Source organism: Stenella coeruleoalba, assembly GCF_951394435.1.
Source record: "Stenella coeruleoalba genome assembly, chromosome: 12".
Taxonomy (NCBI): Eukaryota; Metazoa; Chordata; class Mammalia; order Artiodactyla; family Delphinidae; genus Stenella; species Stenella coeruleoalba.
The window spans coordinates 76,646,838-76,661,634 of record NC_137158.1 but is presented as its reverse complement, the minus strand read 5'-3'; the positions used below and the strand labels follow the sequence as shown (position 1 = coordinate 76,661,634).

The 14,797-nt window shown below is 39.9% G+C and overlaps 1 protein-coding gene across 19 annotated transcripts in view; it reads left to right on the top strand.

Moving 5' to 3' along the window:
• Positions 1 to 14,797, top strand: part of SYNE1 (spectrin repeat containing nuclear envelope protein 1) — a 465,530-nt gene that overhangs the window by 319,953 nt on the left and 130,780 nt on the right. For 13 of the 19 annotated variants that reach the window (XM_079939340.1, XM_079939346.1, XM_079939345.1 and 10 more), the window contains 6 exons: positions 3,416 to 3,550; positions 4,501 to 4,610; positions 9,564 to 9,720; positions 12,635 to 12,766; positions 12,968 to 13,123; positions 13,706 to 13,915. In XM_079939340.1, the coding sequence (XP_079795466.1) occupies positions 3,416 to 3,550; positions 4,501 to 4,610; positions 9,564 to 9,720; positions 12,635 to 12,766; positions 12,968 to 13,123; positions 13,706 to 13,915 (900 nt within the window). The remainder of the gene's footprint in view (positions 1 to 3,415; positions 3,551 to 4,500; positions 4,611 to 9,563; positions 9,721 to 12,634; positions 12,767 to 12,967; positions 13,124 to 13,705; positions 13,916 to 14,797) is intronic. The other 6 variants (XM_079939347.1, XM_079939330.1, XM_079939344.1 and 3 more) reach the window with 3 other exon arrangements.

Genomic DNA, 14,797 nt, shown 5'->3' with positions numbered 1-14,797 from the left:
TTACAGGAAGTGCTCCAGTCTCAGTATAATAATAACAGCAACTGTTTGCAGAGCGCATTCTTTGGGAGGAAAAACTCCTGACATGCTCCGAGGCCTGGTCTGAGACTGGTAGGCCTGGTGCCCACACCCAGCAGATCCTGGCCGCAGGGATTCTTCACATTGACTAAAGTTCTGACTCTGCCCGCAAGTGTAAGCTTCCCTGGGGATACTGCTGTGTGAAGTGTAAATACAGAAAAATGTGGCACTGTTTGCACTGAAATTGGTCGTTGTTTGTTTTAAAGTATCTATAAATACCATCATCTTTTCGTCTCGTGAGTTCCCAGGATATAAAATATGGATTTTCTAAATACAATCGGAGCTGTTGAGATTATTTTTCCAACTGCAGGAATAGAGTCCAGTTTACATTATTATTACCAGGAAAAGGACTATTTACCCCGGTGTACGGAGTTGATCTAAACTTAACTAATGTTAACTGGGGGAAAAAAAAACTTCCATTGAGTGTGGACGTCAGTGAAGTTGGGTTTGCATAATTCAGGAGAGCTGGAATACCTTCCTAAATCATGTGTGACCATACGCACACAATTCCTCAGTGCTAGTTATCTGTAAAATGGTCACATGTCTTATGGCCATTCTTTTTAACTAATTGGACTTCTAGGCACATCAGTGAATAATCCAGTTAGTTCTCCCCACCCCACCCCAAAATGGTTTCCTTCTCTCTATGACGCAGGCATATAATAACATCTCTCGAGTTACATGATGTCTTTCTTTGTAATAAGTTTAAATCATTTGCACACATTATCATTCATCTAAGGAACAGAGTTCACCCTACATAAATAATGAAATGCTTTATAAACAAGTGTTTTATTTAATGTTAAGTATTCTCCAATCCTCGCTAATGTTCCAAGGAATGTTCCTGGCAAAAATGGTTACTCTTCTAGTATTTCCACAATAAACAGCTCACATAGCCCCACCGAGGCGGGATCCCTCTGGGTCCCACCTGGGTGGGGCTATGTAATCCACCTTATTTGCTATTCCCTAGATAGGTCAGAAAACTGTTATCAGACCTCAGATACTGTAATTACCATTATTTTATTCCTTCTGTCAATGCCTTCGTATCCCAAGGGGAAAGGAAAAGGAATTTGAACCGATTCTTAATCATTTTTTGCTTCCTGTGGTCCAAGACTGATGTTTCAAAATGATGAAATCAGCCAGAGAAAAACTGGCTAACTGAAAAACCAAACCTCACCACAGAGAAAATGCGTACTAGGCATCTGTTTTTGATGCTGCATAATTTCCTTTTTTCTCAAGCTGTGGATTCAATTAATCAAATATGAGTCCCCTTCTTAGATTTTGTCTTAGAATCTGAAATGTGTCCGTGCGTGTAAAAGTGGTTAAGTTGTCCTTAAGACCTAAGATTTCAACTGCTGTTTTTCCAAGTACAATTGGCATTTTTCTCCAGTGTGAGGAATTTGAAATCAGAGCTCTCAGTCAGACTATAGTTACCTGCAGAGAAGGGTGAGCTGGGGCCCTGAGGAGTTGCCACGGAGTCTTCAGGCTGGGCTCTGAAAACAAACCTTTACCGAAGGGCAAAGCAGAGAGGAAGTGGCTGGAGCCCACAAAAGAGAGTTCGCAGGTCAGGACCATGGCCACTGTTTTGTCACTGGGGCTTTGACTAGGGACAGCTTTCAACCTGTTACACTGACTTCTTTGGGGTCATTCTCTACAGGTCCGTTTTGACCTGCTGTTTCCTCCTTGCCTGGAAAAGCCAGGATCTGGGTAGATGGAGCGTTCTCAGATGGGGGAGACTGCTTTATGCAGAAATGTGTGGCCTTCAGTCCTGGAGGAATGCCGGACCACCCCAAACCTCCCACCTTCAGGAAGATCACTGCTTCTCTGGAAGAGGCACTCCTGGGAGGGCGGGGAACGTACCGACCTGGGTGTCACTAGTCACCTGAAGGTCCTGCGAAATGCAAATAACATGTTTTAGGCCAGTGGCACACCAGTTGTTCTACCTAAGCCGCCTTCTTTCACTGGGGAGCTGGGTCATCTTAAAGGAAAGCGAGTACCTGTGAGCTAAGGTGGCTCAGAATCAGGATGAAATATAAATAGTACCTATAGGTTTCACTGTTTGCTTCACTGCACTTCAAGCACGGATACAGATGTTGCCAGGTTGACGATCTGGAACATTTTACAGTTTAATTATGAGATTCTATTGGGTAAGACAGAGGGGGAACAGCCCCCATCTATTTCTCTGTAAGAGTTAGCGTACAGTTCTGAAAATAAGAGGAAGAGAAGGGTCTTTGTGGGCAGTCAGGCGGGCTGAGCTGGGGTGGCTGTACCCCATTCCGTGGTCAGAGTCGGCAGAGAGGAGCCAGAGGCTGGGGGAGCAGCATCTCCGCAGGACGACTCCTCTATGGAAGCACCCTAAAGAATGTTCCCTTTGTTCCCTTTCTTTGCGCCTGCCCCCGGCCCCTCCCCTTGCTCCAGCCATGCTTGCCCTGTCTCTGCTCTCTCTGAGATGCTAAGCTTCTTTCCCCTACGGCCTTTGCTCCAGCGGTTCCCTAGGCCTGGAGGCCCCTCCCCAATCTTTGCCAGCACTCCACACACATTGTCAGCTCTGCAGACGCCTTCCTCCCCAGCCTAAGAAACCCTTGCCCTTCACTTTCCATCCCATTATCTAGTTTCACATTCTTTGTAGCTCTTATCACCATCCCAGTGTATCTTGTTTGTTTATTGTCTGTCTCCCCAGCAGGGCCCTTGTCTGGCTTCTGGGCTGAATACCACCCAATGCCCAAAACAGTGCCTGACACACAGTGGGTACTGATCCGTATTTAGTACATGAGTCATACCCAAATGGTGTAATTTATCCTGTGACGTATAAATATATGGGAGTAGAAAGGCACTCATTCAGAACTAGTTCCATTCTGATACACCGTATTTTAGGGCCTGTTAAATTCCGTCAGGACAGTCTAGCAGGAAGAATGAACTCCTGCCCGGGTAATAAGTAATTACATTGGCTTTCTCCTTTAGCCATACTTTGTCAAAGCCAGAGTGGCAACAGATGGCAGCGGAGTCTAGTCCTGGTGGTGACAGTAAAGGAAATAAGATCTAGAGTTATATTCTCATGGAAAAAATTCCAGAATGGTATGTGGTGACCACATCAGTCAGCTAAAAATCCTAGCCTCTAGAGGACAGTTTTTTTCCCCTCAGGTGTTTCTGAGTATAATCATCTCCCTCCTGCAAATGCCATAAATTCAGGGGGTTTTGTCTTACCGTTTTTTTTAATGTGGTCTCATGTCCACATGGAGCCACTTTGGTATCATTATTCAGACCACGCTAAAAAGGAGCTGTCACTCTGTTTTGGTTAAGGTCTTCCAGTGGGTAGTATGACTCTTGATTTCTGCCTCGTTTAAAGCAGGGGACAGCCCAAGAGAAGGAGGAGAGCGATGCTGACCTGGCTGCCACTCAGAGCCCCGGCGTTCAGGAATGGCTGGCTCAAGCTCGGACCGCGTGGACCCAACAGCGACAGAGCAGCCTCCAGCAGCAAAAAGTAACGCACTTTCTGACCTTCCCACCTGCAGATAGACCAGACGAACACCTTGAGAGAAATGTTTTAGAAGGACAAGTTCCTTCTGTACTAAAGACAGAATGCTCCTTTATCTTCTCTTTGGACAGAAGCAGAACCTGGCTGTTTCCTTTCCATGTACTTACTTGTGACCACTGGAATGACTGGTCATTTTAAAGTCGGTTCTGAAAGAAGAGCTTGTGCTTAGTTTTAAAACAGTGTAACTCAATTATAATCTGCCCTCTATTTCTAGTCTTGCCTCTATTATAAATAATAAAAACCTCAGGGAGGCCTCTGAGAATTGGTAAATGTCTGAGTTACATGTTTTTAAAAGAAATGAAATTTGCTTTCAGCTCTCAAGTAGATACCATCAGAAAATAGGATTGCAAGTTACTGCCAGGTGAAACAAATGAGCTGTGATGACTGAGAAGGATTGCTCATTGATATCTTCACTTTATGGAGAGGGCATATTAAAATATTTTATCAAAGAGTAGAGACATTTATTATAAATAATGAAAAAGTAAAACTGAGGCCATTGATGATCCAATTTATCAAGTGAGTGGGAAATTGAAGAGAGCTGTTGCTCTCAAGGGTCTCTTTCAGTTAGAACAAGGCAGTATCGACTTTTGAAAAGTGAAAGTGCATTTTGTACCACTTGGGGGCACCATTGCCCAGCAAAAGTTTCTTTTCTCATTGATTTTTTTTTTTTTTTTTCCAAGATTATTCAGAGAGTATCTTTTATCAAAGCCAAAGAAAGTTACAGAAGACTTGGAGACATGTCTGAACAGTTACCTAAACCACACCTTTTGTGTAATGTGCAAACTTAAAAACTTACTACCAAAGTTCTCTGAAAATTTTCTAGACATAGAGCTGTGATTGTAGACAATAATCATAAAGTAACAAAGATGTTTTTATTTGTCCTTTTCCTTGAGCAGGAATTGGAACAGGAATTAGCAGAGCAGAAGAGCCTCCTCCAGTCAGTAGCCAGTCTTGGAGAGGAAATTCTAACCCAACACTCAGCTGCAGAGACTTCTGGTGGTGTTGGGTAGGTTTCTTTCATTCTTTTTTTTTTTAATTCACTAGTTTGTTTTATTCTTTTAGATTCCATGTTTAAGTGATATCATACAGTATTTGTCTTTCTCTGTCTGACTTATTTCACTAAGCATAATACCCTCTAAGTCTATCCATGTTGTTGCAAGTGGAAAACTTTTCATTCTTTTTTATGGCTGAGTAATATTCCATTGTATATAGGTACCACATCTTCTTTATCCATTCATCTGTTGATGGACACTTAGGTTGCTTCCATATCTTGGCTACTGTAAATAATGCTGCCATGAACATTGGGGTGCAAGTATCTTTTCAGATTAGAGTTTTTATTTTCTTCAAATATATACCGAGGAGTGGAATTGCTGGAACTTATGACAGTTTTATTTTTAGTTTTTTGAGGAACCTCCATACTGTTTTCCACAGTGACTGCACCAATTTACATTCCCACCAGCAGTGTACAACAGTTCCCTTTGCTTCACATCCTTGCCAACATTTGTTATTTGTGGTTTTTTTGATGATAGCCATTCTGACAGGTGTGAGGTGATACCTAATTGTGGTTTTGATTTACATTTCTCTGATGACAGCTTACTGTTCTCTTCTTGTCACTGTTTTCCTAACATTTGAAGAAATGTAAATATCTCACTCAAAATTTTATTTTGAACATCTGCAAAAATTTAATCATTTTGTTTTCACTTTATGATGTTACATTTACTTGCATTTTGAACATTTTGTTGTGCAGCATGAGTATAGCTAGTAATTATAATGGCTAACTTGCTTACCCTCTTTCCACTACGCTTAGCATTTCTGTCTATAGAAGATGCTAAGTTCATTTTTAAAATCAAATAAGAAATGCATTATAAAATTAGATTCATGGTATTTCTAACTGAATAATTATATCTAACTGCAAAACATTTTCCCTACCAGAGCTAATCTTCCCCTAATATCATTCTGAAAAATAAATATATGTGCCTTCTAAGTATCTTGAGTTTCCTTGATGATCTGTTTCTACAGTTTCTGTATATAAAGTCATTGAGCTTTGAGTCCTGGTTTGGAGTAGAGACTGAAAGTCTTTTACACAGGAAAGTAAAGTGTTGAAGAAAAATTAAGGAAAGTGGAGAATTTTCAGGTTGAAGATTCTGGTTTAAAAGGTAGGAAGGAAAATAAACTGAAGAAGCGTGGAAGTGTCCCTGTATTTTGAGGCAGGTCTGGGTTTTATTCCTGTTCTGTATTTGTCACCATGGAAAAGTAACTCAACTCTGAGACTTTGTTTGCTTATCAATAGAATTAGAGTAATAATTGACTACCGTCATCACAGAAGGGCTGTGCTGTGAACATTGTGAATGTCAACTGAAAGGATATATAGGAGAAGTATCTTTAAAATCTAAAACATTAAAAAAAAAACTTTCAGCGAAACCTCTGTGTTCATGCAATGCCAACGGTTGAAATTTAGCAGCATCCTTTGACAACCATCATGTGTCAAAGAGCTTTAACTCCATGGCCTCCAGTGTTTTCATTTCTGAACATTTGTTTGGAGGAAATACATGGTATAAAGATGACTTTTGAAATATTATTTATAATACCAAATAATTTAAAAAGGCAGAAATGCCTATTAAAAAAAAAAGGCCTAAGAAACATTTTATGCCTATATAATCTTAACAAAAAATTATGTAACAATATCAGAAAATGTATATGTGGTCCTAAGTAAAAAATGTGATATAAAATTGAATGTATAGTACATGTATGAGTAAGAACCAGAGTAGATGTGGATGATCAAAGGTAACTTTGGCGAGGGTAGATTTGGAGATTTTTCTTTCCTTTTTTTTTTAAGGTTATTCAGTTTGACATAAAGTTGCTGACATATGACATGCGTGTTGACTATATATGTATATACATATAAGAAATAGGAAGATATTCAAGGAAAGAAAAACAAAAAGCAGTAAAAATATTGATACAACTAATAAATATCAATTTAAAAGAATAGGAATGAATACATAAAATAGGAATGAATAACATCTATGGTCAGGAATTCCATTAAAATAACCCTAATACTGTACACATTGTGTTAAAATATAATGGGGTTTTAAAAGTCTCTGTTGTCCTCAGGCTTAAAAATGCTGATAAGGCCATAAACATGGGTCTGTATAAATCTAAAACGAGGAACGCTGTTTCGACTCTGAGTAGAGACTTGCCTTCACTTTGCATTTTCTTTTCTGTTCCCAGTTCTTCTAAGACGTTTCTTCATCCCTCATAGTTTTCTGAATATTTTTGCCAAACTCTGTTTTTACGAAGAACACATCCACACATTGCCTCCTCATTGTATGTAGAGTCACAAGAAGCAGCGGTAGGAATATTCTGCAACTTTCTTGCCATGATTTTCTTTTCTTTCCTTGGCCTTTAGCTTTGGAAAGGAGCCAAATGAAAGACAAACAGCTATAAATTGCGCGTTCAAATATAAAAATATTTTAAAGAGAAATTTGCAGTGCAGTACTGGCTTTCTGTAGAACATTTACTCCAAATACTTACACATTCTTTAATTTTTATACAAAATCTTTAGAAAAATCTCCTTTAAATCTAGTTGATGACAGAGCAGCCGTGCCTTTTGGTAAATACACCGAGCAAACAAACAACCATCAATTAAACGCTATCCAGAAGTCAAAAGAAAAATATATGTATATATTTTTAAAAGAACAGAATAACGTTGCTAGGGAAAAACTTTATATAGTCAGCCTTCAACATATTAGCTGATTTTCTAAGACTATCAAGTGTGAATTGGTTTATGTCAGAAAATCCCTGTGGGATGGGCATGGTTTGCTTCATGGCTACAAATTTAATAAATAAGGAATAAGTACTACGTGACGTGGAGGAGTCCTTGATGGAGGAGTCCTTCCAAGATCACTAAGGAAACTCAACTGGAAATTAATTGATATAAATATCAAAGGAAAAGAAGAATATTTTCTATGGGAAACGAAAGGCTGTGTTCTTATTTAATTTGCTGGTGGCATTATATATGTGTCAATACTTAAACATAAGAATATATACATATTAAATATCCCCAGGAGTTTTTTTTTTTTTTTTTCCTTTTTTGGCCACACGGCTTGCGGGATCTTAGTTCCCTGACCAGGGATTGCACCCAAGCCCTTTGCGCTGAAAGCGGAGTCCTAACCACTGGACCGCCAAGGAATTCCCAGATATCCCCAGGTTTTATACTAAATTGTTATGCAAATATAAATGAATTAAAAGTGACGCACTGCAGTCCACCACCCCAAAAAACAGCACAATAAAGAAATTTAATTTCAGAAGAATTTTAAAACTTGTTTTTTATTTAAAATGCTTTTTAAAAAGCAGAAAAATCCTTAGGGAATTCCTTGGCAGTCCAGTGGTTAGGACTCTGTACTCTCACTGCCGAGGGCCCAGGTTTTATCCCTGGTCAGGGAACTAAGATCCCACAAGCCGTGGGATGAGGCCAAAGGAAAAAAAAAAAAAAAAAAAAAGGCAGAAAAATCCAGAGACTAATATAGCAAAATTAGAGGTATCAATTTTATTTTGATATTTTTTCACTCAGCATTACTTTTTTAGATCAATCCATGTTGATACATATAGATCTAGTTTTTTCATTTTAACTGCTTAACAGTATTTTAACTTGTAACTATAACAACTTACCCATTTTCTTACTGATGGGCCTTTATATTGTTGCCATTTTTTTTTGTTTGTTTTTTGCTATTACTAGCATTGTTGAACTTAACCTCTTAACATGTCTTTAAGTGTGCAGGTAAGAAAGATTCTGTTATATCTTAGAAGTAGAAGTGCTGCATCATAGCCTTATAGATAATTTTTTAAGGTTTACTTCAACAGACCTACCTAAAGAAACTATTGTATTCAATGCTTATTCTGAAAAGAATTGGCTTTGGGGTAGTGTATAGTATTATTCTGCCAATGAACTGGTTATTTTTTTTCTTCACTTGAGCAAAAGTTTCCATCAAAGTAATAGTAATGGCTATCTAGTATGGCTTTCGGCTGGTTCTAGTTAGGACTTCAAAACCCCTGACAAACTAGGACCTATTGGAACTTGGGTCCCCCAGGTTCTTATCATTGCCATTACCATTATCATTAGGCCGCATTGACTGAGTGGCTGTTTTTGACCAGATAGGGTCATAGGCATTATGCATATCTTCTCTAAATTTAATTCTCATACTTCTGCAAGATAGGTACTATCTTCATTTTAAAGATGAGAAGATTGGACTCCCCTGGCGATCCAGTGGTTAAGACTCCACGCTTCCAATGCAGGGGGCCGGGGTTCAATCCCTGGTCGGTGAACTAAGATCCCACGTGCCACACGGCACAGCCAAAAGGATAAAAAAAAATAAAGATGAGGAAATTGAGGCTCTGAGAAGTGAAGTGACTTACTCAAAGTCACAAATCTCATGTGCTGGAACAGGGAACCCAGATCTGTCTCACCCCCAGAGCCATAGTCTCAGATGCTACCTTATGCCTCTCTTTAAGGATGACCCTTCCACATTCTGTACTCCTATTGCATGTCCTGAAACCTGTTCTGTAGTATTTTCCTTGGACTCAGGGTGAAAACTCTCAATAGACTAGGCAGCATTTTTAGGGCTTTTGAATCAGTTTGTGGGCTATTTGTCAAAGGATACAAGTCTTATCGTCTGCTTTCTGGTTCTAAAAGTTACAGTTATTTTTATCTTTAATGCTGAGCTGTTTTCAGTGTATTTTTTTAATTATTGTGCTCATGGTTCAATTATATGAGTAAGAATATACTTGCTTTACTATTAGTCTCAAGTTTTCTATTTTAATTTATATTTTTAAAGTATAAGCTAATGACTGAAATAATCTGGTTGCAATTTTAGAAGCCAGATCTAGTACACATAATAAATTACCTAGAACTTATTGCCTTTTTACACACATTGTAAACTTAGATTATTTATTCTTCTAATAGCGAAAAACCTGATGTGTTATCCCAGGAGTTGGGGATGGAAGGCCAGAAATCACCTGCTGAAGACCAGATGAGAATGAAATGGGAAAGCCTCCATCAGGAATTTAGCACCAAGCAGAAACTACTTCAGAATGTTCTGCAACACGAACAAGAGCAAGTGGTATCGAATGTTTTGCTTTTACATATTAACTGATATAAAAGATGTACAGCTTATGCTATGGGAGGGAATATAACTGTGCAACAACCTATATTTCATTATCAATTCCAAAATAAGACATAAAAAAATTACTCATCCTACACTCTTCTTAACAAGCCTGTTTCACATATCTCTTTATAATGATATGTGGAAGTTTATTTGACTTCTAGATACTGTTTTCCTCAGAGAAGATTAATATCTGATGACTCATTAGCGTAAACCATTAAATTTCAAATGGACCCCCCCTTTTTTCCCACAACTTTGAAAATTAAGGATATACACATCCAGGCCAAAAAAAAAAAAAAAGCTACAAATTTGTCAGTAAGTTATCAGGTTATCTTATTTTCTTTTGCTACTTCCAGTATTTAATCATTTCCGAAGATCTTACTGGGAAACACACTGGGACCCCAGTGGAGCTAAAGGGAGGGGAATTCAGGGGTCAGTTACAGTGGTCATTGGCCCATCTGTAGGCTGGTTCCCAAGATGGGTGGATACTCGTGATGTTGGACTTGGTTCCAACAAGCAAGCCAAATCCAGTGGAATTAAATATAGCAATAGAAGGTTCCAGATAGATAATAGCTATGAGTTCACCCTAAGCAGAAGCCTGAGAACAACAGAGAGTCAGAGGGATTGACCCCTTAAGAACTAGTCAGGGAAGCCTGTGATGCTCACCACAGCTGTGGCCCGGCAGGATGCTGGAGATAGAAGCCTAGCCCAGGTCCTGGGTCAGCCCTGCTCTGGCCATCCCACCACGGAGGTATCATCAGAGCAAGTTCTAAGACCTTCACTGTGGATCTGGGGAAGCTGCTGTTTTCACTGCTCTGCTCCGGACTAGCTTAGGAGCTGGGAGAGGCTGACCCCGGAAGAGAAAGGGTATCAATAATTACAGAGGAGGGAAAGGCAGGAGCTGACAAAGCGGGCACTGTAGGGCAGGTACACCTTGCCAGGATCACCTGAAAGGGGGATGTCTAAAGGTGCCCCATCTGCTGAGAGCCGTGCGTAAGTCGTACAGAGCCATTCACCTCTGTCTCCGTTTACAGCCTCTTGTGGCATTCACACCTTCTCACTCCCTGGCCAGGGCCTTCGTTGCCTCTGTCCACAGGACCATCACCAGCTCTGGCCCTGGAGAATAGAAAGCCCTCCCTCTCCAGAGGCAGTTGTCTCGAAATCATACTCCACCCTGGCACACAGGGCCCACCCTGGCACACAGGGCCCTTATACCTTTTGCATGGACCTCCTACCTGTGTTGAATGAATCCTTCTTCACACCCCGATCAAACATTCCTCAGACTCATGGCTTGAGTTCTTGATTGCCGACGTAGATCTCCTGGACCTCAGAACAGCACTGTTCATGTTATAGGATTTCCCCATTCCTTTGTCTGTAAGTGGTATTTACAGTCCTAAATGGTGGACTGCAGCCTTTTCTGACTCTCCTAAGTCAGATAAATCTGGGATATTTCTAGTCACATTCCATGCTTACTTACTACTATTCATTCGTGAAATGCCCGACCCCTGATTCTGCCTCTTGTCCATTCAGCTTAAACACTTGCATGGGTCACCCATCCAGCATTGCTGACCTGGACGTCTCCACCATACCTGCTCTCATCTGGGAGAGCTGCTTTTTCTCTCAGTGCCCTGTCAGCACTTTCTTCTCTTTGGTGAGAAGAGGTGAGAGAAAAGTACAGGAAGAAGTAGTCCGGCTGTGAGTTTCCAGAAAGAAAGGGAATGATCTATTAGGAACATATTTTGTGTTCTAGGTGTTAACATAACAATGCTGTGGTGAGGTTGACATTACCTCTCTTCGTAGATCAGTCAGCTAAGCCTTGGAGAGATTAGATAATTTCTCAGGGTCTTGTGACTAAGAAGAGGCTGAACTGGGATGGAGATGCAGGTCTGTTTAACTCCGAAGTCCCTCATTTTTCATGTTACCTTACTGACAATTTTGTACACTTGGATGATATACTTAACTAATCTCAAGTGTAAAAACAGGCACTTTTTTTTGCCTCAAGTTCATTAGGTCAAAAGGCATCAGTCTTTCAGAGCAGTGTTTCTTTGTTCACTTCCACTGTATTTAGCATCTCTGCAGAACACCTGGCCTCAGGATGAGACATGGCTTCTGCTCCTAGGAACCTGTAACCCAACTAAGGAAATACTTGAGACATTTCTGACAAATTAAGCAGCTGGGGAGGCTCCATTAGCAGGAATTAAAAAGGAAACAAAAGTAAAAAAAAAAAAAAAAAAAAAGTGGAAAGTGGCTAGAAGAGGTGTGGAATTTAAGGCAGTGGATTATAAAGAGATGCTGGATGGTGAGCATCCAGCCACAGTGGGGAATGAGCCTGGCATGTGTAGAGGATAATGAGTTAATCAGCCTGAAAAGTAAGGACAAGATGAGGTGTTCTAAAAAATTACAGGACACTGAGTTTGAGCAGAAACATCATTAAAACGTTTGAGTGCGAGGCCATATCATAGTCCTTACTGGGGAGACATTGTGTTTGCCTAGAAGAGTTTAGGGGGGAAGTAAAGGAATCATGAAAGCAAAGAGATCAGTCTAGTTCTGGTATTTCGGCTGAATTATTTCATCATGGGTTATGCTAAAACCAAGATTAAGTTGAGAGGAAGGCTATGATGAGAATTCAGGCATTTTTCCCCACTATTTTCTTTTCTCTCTTTCTTTTTTTCTCGGTCCATCAGGGAAACATTGCCATTGCTGGATCTGGTCATCATGTTTAGTGGACATGGTGTGTTGTAAGGTGGTTTTTCTCCAGCAGAGGTTTCCATAAACACAGTTTTCCCAGCATCTGCTTCAGTGTTCATTTCTAAATGAGAACACCTGGATAGAGTACAACTGGTCCTAACTAAGCTCTCCCGTCTGCCTACAGCTTTACAGCAGGCCAAATCGGCTCCTGTCTGGCATGCCACTGTACAAAGGGGACGGACAGGCCCAGGATAAATCCGCGGTGACGTCTTTGCTGGATGGATTGAACCAGGCCTTCGAGGAGGTTTCAGCCCAGGTAGGGTGGTGCGCTTGGTCTCCTTGTGGATCTGGGATCCCAGGGGGTTGCTCCACCCCTGGGCGTGAGCTGTTGAGACCCAGCGCTAGTGATTAGCCCCGGAAAGGCAGAGCCACTGGACCCCAGCATCTCATCCTGGTATTTTTCTTTGATTCCTCAAAACACTGTAATTAATCCTTTGTTCCTTCCTTTTTTTCTCAGGGTGGAGGGACAAAGAGGCAGAACGCTGACTTGGAACAGAAGCTATACGACGGGGTCTCGGCTGCCTCTACGTGGCTGGATGATGTAGAGGATCGCTTATTTGCTGCCACAGCGCTTCTACCAGCAGAGGCGGAAACTTGCCTCTTTAACCAAGAGGTAAGCTTGGCGGCCCGTGTCTGTGGGTGTATGACATTATGCGGTACTTGAAATGCTGACATCAGATAATTAATGTTACGTGTAAAGAAGGTCAAGCATAAAACAGTTCTAATAAGGGACAAATGAGGTATATTTCCAAGCAGCGTAATGCAGAAAAGAATTGCCTAAATATCAAAAGCTGTCAAAGATATTTATGTTTTGTAGTTTTATTCTTTGTCTTGTGTATGTAGGAGGTGGAAGAAACTGAGGACTCCGTGGGAACCCTGTTGTATATTGCAAAGCTTCCCCATGTGAAACACAGACTAAAAATAAGAATTATGAATTTCTAAATGACACCTTAGAAAACTCATCTTTTCACCAAATATTATATATTAGTATTAGCAAATGATGTAAAGTTTCTGAGGAAAATAACAGTAACTTGCCTAATATTTACAGAAGTGTGTGAAGTGGTCCAACTTGCCTTAGATGTAATTATCACTGAGCAGTATGAGAGATATAGTGGCCTTCCTATGAGGAAATGACTCGATTTGTATGTAAATTCATGGATCTAAACACTGAAATGCACTTTCTTATCAACCCCAGACTCTTGCCAAAGATATTAAGGAAATGTCTGAAGAAATGGATAAGAACAAGAACTTGTTTTCCCAAGCCTTTCCAGAGAATGGTGATAACCGAGATGTTATCGAAGACACTTTGGGTTGTCTTCTGGGCAGATTGTCTTTGCTAGACTCAGTAGTAAATCAACGATGTCATCAGATGAAGGAAAGACTTCAGCAAATACTAAATTTCCAGGTAAGACATTATCAAAAGATGTTTCACCATTTTCCAGCTACCTTCAACAATAAACAGGATCTTACCGAGGTATGATATAGACCTACCTATATACCTATCCAGGTATATAGATATAGACCTACCTTTTATATAGATATAGACCTACGTTTTTTTTCAAAGGTACAAAGGGCAAGAACATTACAGAAAAACAAGGGGGTTGAACTCAAGGAATAGAAAACAAAGTTTGATGCTCCTAGAAGTGGAAGGTTGAGAAAATCAGCCAACCAAACTTAGGGCTGAATAGAACTTTAAATTCAACCAGTGAAGCTCATATATATGGCATATTATAATGATAATTTCCAGTTGATAAAACTGGAGTTTAAAACATAAGACCAAAGAAACATGCAGGAAGTAATAAAAAGCATCCTTTGGGAATGCTTACATTCTAATTGAATTTTATTTGTAGCGAACACAGAAGTTTTATAAAATAGATTCATGTAATACATGTAATTAGGGCCAAGGGGTTGATGTAAAATTTTGATTTCCAAAAAAATACTGTAAAGTGTCAAACATAGCACTCGCCAGGAAATGTGGAATTTTCTAGATATTCATCTAGAGGGACAAATTATCATTGCCTTCCAGTAGTTTACATTCTTAAAACTATAAACTAAAATTATCACTAACATTTGTGTATCATTTCTCTACTCACAAGAAATCTTCACATGTATTGTTGACATAATAATAATAATATGATGATTTTTATCACCTACTGCTGTATAACCTTAGCTGCTTCTCTGACCTAAGTATCCTCAACTATTAAACCATGCCCAAGGTAACTACCTTTTAGGGCTTTGTGAGGAAAAAATGAGTTAAAATGTGTAAAATACTTTAAACAGTGTCTGA